This window comes from Egretta garzetta, unplaced genomic scaffold (assembly GCF_000687185.1).
Source record: "Egretta garzetta isolate BGI_Z169 unplaced genomic scaffold, ASM68718v1 scaffold503, whole genome shotgun sequence".
Classification (NCBI taxonomy): Eukaryota; Metazoa; Chordata; class Aves; order Pelecaniformes; family Ardeidae; genus Egretta; species Egretta garzetta.
Window position 1 is genome coordinate 839,821 of NW_009259107.1, and position 11,107 is coordinate 850,927.

The 11,107-nt window shown below is 35.1% G+C and overlaps 1 protein-coding gene across 2 annotated transcripts in view; it reads right to left on the reverse strand.

Annotated features, from left to right (window-relative positions):
- Positions 1-11,107, reverse strand: part of IMMP2L (inner mitochondrial membrane peptidase subunit 2) — a 466,129-nt gene that overhangs the window by 335,441 nt on the left and 119,581 nt on the right. Inside the window, exon 5 of one of the 2 annotated variants that reach the window (XM_035890908.1) lies at positions 3,973-3,983. The exons of the other annotated variant lie outside the window; for it this stretch is intronic. Within the exon in view, the coding sequence (XP_035746801.1) occupies positions 3,973-3,983 (11 nt within the window). The remainder of the gene's footprint in view (positions 1-3,972; positions 3,984-11,107) is intronic. 2 annotated transcript variants of the gene reach the window in all.

Consider the following 11,107-nt stretch of genomic DNA (forward strand, 5'->3'; position numbering starts at 1 on the left):
CCAAAATAATAATTCATAATGAGAAAAAATTCTTCAAGATGTAGATATTTCATTATCTTTGTATCCAAGTATGTATTACTTCTGTAATAGTGTTCCAGTATGTGACATCTTATTTCAGTTTGTCTTAAAGTTTATAAAAATAAAATAAAAATAAATTCAGAAAGCCATGTGAGTACAGATACACACATAAAATGTATTTTCTTCTGTTGTTTTCTGTTTAATAATGACTTTAATAATGTCATCAGAAGAAATGAATTAAACTAATTGTGCAAGCATGACATTTACATGGTATAATACTTTCTGTTAGAAACAGAAACTACTCATGATCAACTGTAGTAGCTCTAGATGAAAAAAAAATGTACACCAAACTGGTCCCCCATGGAGGGCAGAAATAAGCAATAACTGAAGTTACACAAGATGTGGAGCCATATGTGGAGGCTCAGCCAGAAACCTGAATAGAGAGGTTCTTAACATAAATATATTATTGGTGCAATCTTTAATCTTTATAATTATGGGATTCAAATTACGTTAGCTAAATATAGTCTGTCCCATGGGATTCGATGGAGATAAGAAATAGTCAACATGCTGTTAAGAGGCCTCATAGAGCAGTATCTACTGTGCTTGTAGAAGTCTAATAATTATGACCCTGCATAAGGTTTCACAGTACCTAAGGGAATTAAGTAAAAGGCTCTTAATAACATTCAGTACATTTGAATAATGTAAGCAGGTTAGATGCCTAATTCAGAAATAGGCATAAAAGGCTTTAAATGGCCAAGTGAGAGCATAAGCTTTAATTCAAATACATACCCAAAGTTAAATCCCTGTGCAGACCATATTTGCAGAAACTCTTGCTTGCCACACCCAGTAAAATATGCCACAACTGTTGTGACAGGTCTGTGTTATATACCAACGTAGCCTCCAAAAGGCAAAATAGCTGAAGCACTTTCAGTTCTGATGTTGAGTTTAGCCGATGAGCAACAGTGAGTGTATTGAGAGGTTTGGTTACTACGGCAGTGAGAAGCCTTCATAATGGTTATTTCTCAGTGGAAACTGTCCAGGATTGACTGGTTTTGTAACTGGGTTTAGGAAATCAGATGGATTATGAGGTTTCTGTAATTGTGGCCCCACTGTGGATATTAAACAATTTCAAAAATCTGAGTTTAAATTTGTACTAAAGCAAAGAATGCAGATCACTATGTAAAGAACATTGTTTATACAACATAAACATGCCTAAAAAATAATGTAATACACTACATTACAGCTCAGGAATGTATTTATGCCAATAAATAAATATGGGAATGCTATTAATGTCAACATAAGCCTATTCACTAACACATATTCAGTGTGAGATATCAACAAAATTATTGCTACTATTTCCATATTTCTTAACTCAGCTGCTTTGAGAAGAAAAATCCTACCATTAAAATAACATTATTGCTTAAAGGATCACAGGTCTCTACCCTTCATATTCTTATAAAATTATTAGAATATTGAATCACCATAATAAGACAAATCTACACAATGTGAAGCTTTCATCTATCAAGTTACTATTTATTTCAAAAACCTATAAAAGCCTAGGAAAAAATAGAAAAAATAAAATTATGACAAAAGCACAGAGGATTTTGAAAAGATATTTTAACTTACCTAATATAAAATGGCCAGAGAGCTATAGAGCAGAAAGTTAGGGTGGTCAGCCAACATGCAAGTTATACTACATGGTACAAGGAAAATATAATTCTAAAGAAATCACTCTAAAAATCTTCATAATTAAATTTTGCATTTATTCATTTTGCTTGATATATGAATTCTACATCTTACCTGTACATTTAGAAGTTTAGATTTGTAGAATGTTCCAGTAAACCTAAACTTCCATCAATACAACATTACATGGCTAGAAAACAACAGAGGAAAAACTCAACCAGAAATAAATCTCCTTGTAACACGTTGCTCTTTTTGGGGTAGTTGGTCATTAATTTTCTAAAGATCTTTGTGTTCAAAGAGTTTACAGAAAAAAGTGAAATTTATACAACTTTTTATAGAGAAGAGGGTTAAAATATTACTGAATATACAGTTTATACAGACATTCTCTAAAGCACAGAAGGTCATACAGGTATGAATTGCATTCGAGAAAAGTGGCGGGAAAAGATGAACAGATATCACAGAAAAACACAAAAATAATGACATTAGATCAGAAAAGCCTGGTCCTTTACAGGGCAATATTTATATTATATTAGTTTCATGCAACAGAGGTAAAGAAATGCAGGCAGAGTAATCTTGGTCTGTTACGGAAGAAGAAATGTTGTCAGAACAAGTAAAGCATAATTGCTGAAACTCCTTGCTCTGCTCAAGAGAATTGAGATCTTTCAGCATATTCTTGCAAGACATCCAGGCAATTTGAGGGAAAAATATCATATTGTCACAGTGATGGCATGATGAGTACCAACAAAAGAATTTTGAGAGTTTTGCTGTGAATAAATTAAATAACATATCTTACAGTTTGACTCATAAGGCAATCTTCTTTTCTCACTCATTAAATAGGTGAAACTGAAAGAAGTGATTCCAATTCTCTTTTTTTTTTCATGAAAACAAGGTATTTATCTGTTTCCAGTTACTTTCCAAAAGGGAGACTTACAATAACAGAGAGCAATAACCTCACTAGAGCCCCATATCACAGTAGGAGAAATGAGTATGCCACTGTCCTTATTTTAACCTCATGAAATCTGAATAAAATATAATAACATGAACTTATCTGAGAAAAGACAGTAAGCTTTCCACATCAATTGACTCAAAGGCCTATTAAAATTAAGTCGCTCTTAGTCAGCTGTCACTATCCAGGTGAAGAATTGATTAGTTGTCTATGGAGCTTCATAACGACTTTAAGGGAGAAAGGAAAACCAACACTCAGAACTTGCTGACCTCAAGCCCTACTCCTCCAGAGCATTCAGCTTAGCTCATCTTACCACACAGAAGAGTCAAAGACCTTTACTGTATATCAAAATACATTTAAAAATTATGCACCTAGGAAAAAAAGTGTCATAACTAAATATCATAGATATTTAGTATCTATGATATTCAGTACAAAGTAATTGTCATTAGCTTCAGTGAGTACCATAAGAATCATAAGCTGTGTGAAGAAAATAGGAATCTATATAATATTCAGAACAAATTTCTGGTTTCTTTTTAATATACAGAATGATTAGTCTTAACTACATATAACAATTTTGCAAGATAGTATTACCAATAAAATTAAAATAATGTCTGCAATGTATAATTGAAATAAAAAACCCACCTTTTTGTACCACATGACTAACACAGCAATCCTTTTAAAAAGTTCACAGTGGATATTTTTAAAACTATCCTGCTTCTTTTTTCACAATAATAGACAGATTTTTCTCTCCATAATGTATTTACCTAATTATTAATACGTACTGTGGAGCATTTTGTTAACCTACAAAAAATCCACTACACTACTCTGAAATCCTCTACCTTGGATTCTATATTTTCTATTCAAATGTAACATCACACTGTGAGCAAAATGGATGGCTGCTTGCCAATTACACTAAAGCACTCTGGCTGGAACCCATCATTACTTTAAGTCCACTTTTCAGGTAGGAACAGTTAGATCATTTCGTATTTTGTAGAACCATGGATCAATTCAAATGTGTAATAAGAACGGTTTTAAAAGGCATTTTTGCTTCAATTAGGAAGAAAGAATCTTTATTTACAACATTTCTTACACTGCCACTGAAGAAACAGAACTGTGCATGAACTTGAGTCAGATAAAAAAGAAATTCCCACCTGTTCCTCTCATTCCCAAACTAGAAGACACAAGTGTTAGTAAGGGAGCCATAAATACAGAAAAGTTATTGGTACTCTGCTACAGAAAATATTTTTGCTTCTGATAGAATGATGATGATAAAGCAGAGCTTGGTCCTCAACCCGCGTTCTTCTCACATTGCAGTGACTGTGAACACTCTCCTCCACTCACACAGCTTACAAAGCTATCTACTGGTGACTCAAAAACCTACCTGTCACACCAATTTATCTCCTATGTCTGATTCATATCTCTTCTTTGGCATGTCACTGTCACTTTAAACAGATGATTCTCCCATCTCTGCTTTCAAACTCCTTCTGCCCCTTTTTTCCATCACTATTACAATTATTATTCTCTTAATCTTTCAAGACCATGGCCTATACTGTTTTCCTTGTTCCTTCTTCTCTATCCCCTCATCACTTATCCAAAATATCTCTCTACTGCCTATCACTCTATTTTCAGACACGTTTCAAGCACTGCCATTCAGCAACTCATCACTGCCATCAACAGGGTCCTGTTCTGGCCCTGAGCTATTCTCTCACCAATGCTTTCTGTCTCTGACAATTTTTGTGCAACAGCATTGTTGTTAAACCACATGGCTTTGACTCTCTCTGGTGAGTCCTTCTTTGCTGCCATTTCAAAATTTAAATTTATATCACCATCCTAAAATTTTTGAAAACACCACACTTACTTAGCCTACTTTGCTGTGCCCAATTCCTTCCCATCCAATCCACCACAGATTGGCCACATAGCTTTCAAATCCTCCATCAAAGGCCTATTCTTCTTTGCTTTCAAACTGCTTGATATTAACTTTTGTTAATATCTACACCTTCAGCCTACATACAAAAAAGCCAGCTGATTCATTCTGACAAGTATATGCACTTATATCCAACTCTACCTACACCCATGTGTAACCCGACACAGTTGGTGAAGCAGTTTATACCAGAAATGCAACCTGAGCTATACAAAGTGCAACATGGCAGAAGAAAGACAAATGATGATATATACTGTTTTTATAGCTCATTTACAGTCCAGTCCAGTCCTATTTGTAGTGATGAGAGTATTTGTCCACTCTTGCACCTATGTTCATGTGCTCATATATATGATGCATGACAGAATTTCACTACTTCTGAACTACTGAAATACCATATTATAAACTAGGTGAAGCTGGTAAGTAATGTCTGTGATCACTGGCTAATGTGGGAAAAGTACCATTTCATCTGACTAGCTGCCATTCTGCCCCTTATATCTGGTACTCACCCTCAGCCTACCAACTGGATTTATATTAACGGCTTCCTTGGTCATTTTTTCCTAAATGCTATTTTGCAGGGAAGAGATGATATTGCCATTAAAATCCCACGCTTGCATCTCTTCAACAACAGATCGCACACCTGATTAAGATTTGAGACAGAGAGAAACCATCTCATTAGTTTTCTAAATGAGCCCCGTATACATCATACGCATCAAAAATTAGCTCATTCATCAGTAAGACATTCTGCTATTTTGTTATTTTAGTATTTTACATAAGAATTAGACAGTGTACTATTCTTTACTATCCTTCTATATACTGGGGTTTCTTTCAGATAAGAAATAGATCAAATGCAAAGACACTCAAAATATGAACACGCCATCTATCAAATGTGCAAAATCCCCTATTTATATGTAAAGATTTAAAGTTTGCTACACTGTGGGAATCATTCAGTTCAATTTTTATCATTGGGGTAGTTATGTAATCCCATCTAAATGAAGTACAGTTCAGACTGCTCAGCATGACTGGCCGTGTGTAGAAATGGCTAGATCAGAACTATCATACTTTTGCAGATGCTCCGGAACCCGCTACGCAACCTGCAGAAGGTAGCTTGGGAAAAGGCAGGGATTACATTATCACACTGCCAAGCACCCCAGCCACCTCAGCCACAGAGCTAAGGAGTTTTGGTTTGCTTTTGAGAGAAGAGGAAAAGGGAACACTGAAATGGAGAGCAAACTTCTATAGCAAAGCAAAAGAAATAACTGTAAAATTTATAAATGAAAATGTAAAGGACATTTCCTGCAGCTGATAAAGACATGCTGTTAAATTTCAAAGTGGCCTACTGCTGAATGTGAAATACGAGTATTAGATGACCTGACCATGGAAAATGCCCTTAACCAATCTATGAAATGGCTTTTCTCTCCAGATCATGAAGAAATATGTGCTAAAAGAGCTGTGTATCATGGAGTTGAATAAGAAAAAATTGGGACAAAGAATGAAAAAAAATCCTGGAAAATGGACTAGTAGTTTCTTTTACCATAAACTTTGCTGAATATGCTTTGGGGAAATAGAGATGCCTGCAATACAGGAGAACAAGGACAGGTGCAGGCTGCTCCATGATCATTCAGCTGAGCCATAACTCAGTGCCTCTAAGAAGCTATGAGTTTAACGTACAGCTGAAGAACATCAGCAAGGAGAGAAATCCAATCTCCTCAGAGATTATTTATGACAAAGTGCACCTAACTGAGGCCCAATTTGTTTGTGGAATTGCAGTCATTCCATTTCAACTAAACAACAAATGAATCTGCCTTGCAGAGGATTGGTTCAGGGTATAAAAGAAAACAAGGGAGAAAACAGATACAACACTTCATTTACACACCAATTTACAGGCTCACTTACAGAAATGATTGATAAAGCAGTTTTTTGGAAGCAGAGAACTATCTGAAACAGAAGGCCTCTAAATCACATCTCAAATTTTTCCTCTGTAGAGTGAGAAATTCTTATTTCAGATTTATTAATGTATACTCATTGGCTGAAAATTCATGCTTTGTCTCATTATTTTACTGTTTCCCAATTTACTTTACAAGGTTAAATTGCAAGTTTTGTCAAACTAAGAAAACTAACATAATTCTTGTTTTATATGAAAGTAAAACACATCCTCAGATTAAATTTCGAAAAGGAAAAAAAAGCCAGGGCGCTATGTGGGCTGGCGGCTCCCTGTGGGCAGGGGCAGCGGGAGCGGTGGGGGCTCCCCAGGGCACAGCCTTGTAGCCAGGGCTCTTCCCACTGGCCCCAGCAAGGGAGCAGGGCAGCTGGGGGGCAGCCGGGGAGGAGCGGGGGCAGCCCCAGGCATCAGGCATCTCTGTGGAAAGGTACATTTCTAATTAATCACATTTAAATTTTATTATATATGCTACATGAAAGCACTGGATTTGAAAGGGCTCACAGTTTACATTGGATTTCAAAACACTAAAATCACATAACATTGGCTAACATATTAATCAATACTTTATCTCTTGCCTTGATTTTATTCAAAATTAAGTACATTCACTGAAAATTAAAAACTGAAAAGGAATTTTGGTCACAATTACAATTTTGGGTCAATTTCTGCTCCTTTTCTCATCCTTATCCACAGCAAGACTTCTCATTTCTCCTCTCCAAAGCTCATACGAGCATTACCCAAGTCATCAAAAATGACCACACATCAAACCGTAAAAAAAAATATTCAGGACAGACTGGGCAACATTACAAGAGAGGCACTGCTGCAGTCTTGAAATTAGATTAGGAAAAACCTCAAATTGTTCACAAATGGTAATCAGCTGGTCCACAGAAGAGGGGTAGAGAAAATAGTCCATGTTCACCAATTTAAAACCAAGCTATAATTTTACATGGACCTAAAATAAATTCTCAAATTCCAGGTCTTAAAAGCTAGCAAAAATGGGAAAGCAACAATGCACATGAGATCTGCTGCTCAAAAGAAGTACTGAAAAAATATTTCTTCAGTTAGAAAAAAAAATGTACTGAGAATACAATTCAATATATATTTCCGAGCAGAAGAAGCAACAGTTATGGCAAACATTCAAATAGAAGAAAGGCAAAAGGTCAAAAACAGAGAACTAGACAATTTAGAGAATCTGTACTTGAAATAGGATAAATTAGCACCTACTGAAGAGTAGTGCAGAATGATTTACAAAAAAAATATACAAAAGCCCCAGTAATCAGACTTTGCTTGTCCAAAAGCTGAACATTAAAACAACCTCTATCAAGTATAAAATATGGGTTTACTCTGCTGCTGGATGAAAGCAAAAATATAAAGGAGAGAGAGGCCTCTCTCAGCTTCTTGGATGTGTTATGTAACAGAACTAGAAGAAGTGTATGGTATTTTTAATTGAGAAAGTGGAGAGCTGTACAGAAAAAACACAGCTGAATGAAACCAAAGTAGAGAGACAGGACTCCCAAGATTGACCTGAGTATGAGAAATGTGTATCTGTGTTTGTAACCCAATATATTATTTTTAACATTGTGATGCTTATCAAAATATCTGCCTTATACACAAAGCAAATAAAATTAGTATTACTAATACCACTACATTAAAACAGTGGAAAAGTAAGTAAAAATGGAGCAGCTGATGTCAGAAAAGGTAAAGGAGCAAAGAACCTGACCATCAATTTAAGTAACACTATGAAAAATGGTTTAACTTAATACTTCCTTGTTTCGCCAATTATGCAAAATCTTTTGACTGTGTGATTATGAAATACTGTGAGAAGCCAAGTGTGAAATGGGATTTCCTAGACACACCATAGACTGATAAGAGAGGAATATATTTGCCAAAGATGTGTACCATTGCCTTTGGTTTAAATATATATGTCTACTTAATAATGCGAGACTCACTGGAGGATTTTGGTCAAAGAATGAAACTTAGAGTTGTCATATAATCAAATTACAGTATATAAATTAGATGAACACAGAAGAAATGAAACATTACTAAATAAAAACTGACAATAAAATAAAAACAACAGCAATTAATGATGAACATAGCACCAATATAATGCAGCTACCAAGCTATTAAGGCAGAAGCATTAAAAACAGATGATAAATTTGGAATATTTTGAATATGTCATAAAGACATAAATACTTTGTGTTCACTGCAGACTTGACATCTAACTCAATGATAGAAAAAGAAGAACCATTCTGAGTGGCATTAGTTGTCATCCTACAACGTCTGTAACTATCTAACTCAAAAAGTCACATGCAAAAGTCATGATCTCCACTAAGCAGCAATGTATTCATTTAGAAGCATATAAGACTCTTAGCCAAAAAAATAATTTTTATCATCAGAAAAACAGAAATATTGCCTTAACAATGCGAGGAAAATAGCAAGGTCCTTGATAAAACTTACAATTTAATATTTTACTTCCAATAATGCAAGGTAATCAATTTACCTAACTTTATATGGTTTTGTCCTGCTATCTCCCCACCCATACTCTAACCAAATACATTCTCTTTTAACTTCATCAAAAAAATATTACGCACTTGAATTTTTTTAACTTATTATGTATCATTAGTGCATGTATTTAAAAGGGATCAGAACTTCTCTCTCTCCCAGTGAATGCTGAAAATGCAGATGCTTAAGAGACTCCTATCAGAAGTTCCAGCTCTTTGAAGATCTGCTGCAAACAGACTTTCTGCATGTCCTCTCATATTCTCCTTTTCTTCTTCCTTCCCCTTCCAAGGCTTCTTTTCATCTTACATTGCCTCTAAATTAAGGATGGATTTTATTTTTTTATGCTAAACATCATGGTTAAGTTGTTTATGAGACCACCTTGGTTTGGAAAATACAAGATACATAAATATGCTTCCATCACTAACTCACCCATATTTTTTTATCAGACAGCATAAGTTTGCCCAGTAATAACACTTTTGAAAGTATGGGAGCAGTGCAGGCATCTTGACAGCCATTTGAGAAACAAACTAGAAAAAAATATGCCTGAAGAGGATAGGAAGCAAAACAGTCAATAAATTTACCCACTTTACTAGGTGGTATAGGGTTTATCCACTCTACTTTTATACCAAAAAAGGGGCTTATTCACTTTTGGGTTTGAGTGTAGGGTTCGACTGACATAGGCAACTCCTTCCAGTATAGAGGTTCTGGTGAGAGTTATTTCAATTTTAATTTTATTGGCTAAACTATGGCAATTTCCTATTCATGTCTCATCTTTCCTGATTAAAAAAAAAAATTGGATGTAGTCTGGGATATGTTTGCCAAAATAGATCAAAATATAATGGCTACTTAAAATAAAATTAGCTAATAACTTCTTTGTGAAGCTGCACATTTGGCATCTTTGGAAAAGTACATCATATACTCTTAAGGTCAGCTGACAAACCTGGTAAACATATACAGTGTTGCTTTGTGTTTTTCTGGCCCTAATGCTGTTAATATCACATTGTTCAATTTCAATGTCATCATAATTCAAGTTCGTAGTAGCAAGTATCTTCAAAATGGGGTAACTCTACAAGGCATCTATTACATCTCCATCGCAATTATAGGTAATTCCAAAACTTGCCCACTGAAACCCAGTTTTAAATATAGTTATGACCTGAGATTTCTATTGTAATTTAATTTCGGTGCCAATCCATATAGAGCTCATTGTTTTTATATCATTGTAGTGTTGGATTATACCAGGAAAACGATGACTGAGGAAGTGGTGTTGATGTCCCTACATATTCCTAGTGTAGTTATGCCTTTTCAGGAACAACTTCAGCTTTACATCTCCCTTAAAAATCTAAAACCTGTTAATGAAGGAAAACTAAATAGGATCATGCCTATATCAATACAGAAAGTGAATTTAACAATTAACATCCTGGATGTCTTGGAATACAATTTTGCATAGCATTGCAAGGCACATGCACAGAATTCATGAACATATAAACATTTTTTGAAATAAAGAATAGCAAAATTGCATACTGTTTTGATGTTACTTAAACCTGTTTACAGGTTTATCCATATCAGGACACTTTCAAAAAAGCTCTGTTTTGTAACATGTAGGAACTTAATGTATATTGTTTTGAAATTTCATATTGCACACATTGATTTTAACACAACTGTCACCAAGATCCTCTCAGTGATTCAGTCTCACATATACGTAGGTTCTTAAGGTTTGCAGGATCTGGGCTCCATAGTGCTTGGTCTTAAAAAAGTCTCATAGAATACGGCTGATTTAGCATATATTTTTCCTTCAGTTGTTAAAAAGTCATATATTATTTGCTTCCCTCCTACCAATCAAATTTACCTTTCAAGTAATGGAAATTACAAAGAAAGAGGATTTTGACCTCTGCTAGTAACCTGTCCTTTTGCCTGAGGTCTACATTAGAGGAGTAAAAGGGCTTCCCAAATGCCCTTTTGTCAGAGCTCTGAATGTATCCTCCCCGGGAGTGTACATTTCCTCCAAATATTTCCTGCCTCTACAGTCACTCCATTCTGGTTTTGATCCATGTTTATCTAATTCAGGACAGCCTTTCACTCCACTTGTCACTTACTCTTCAGC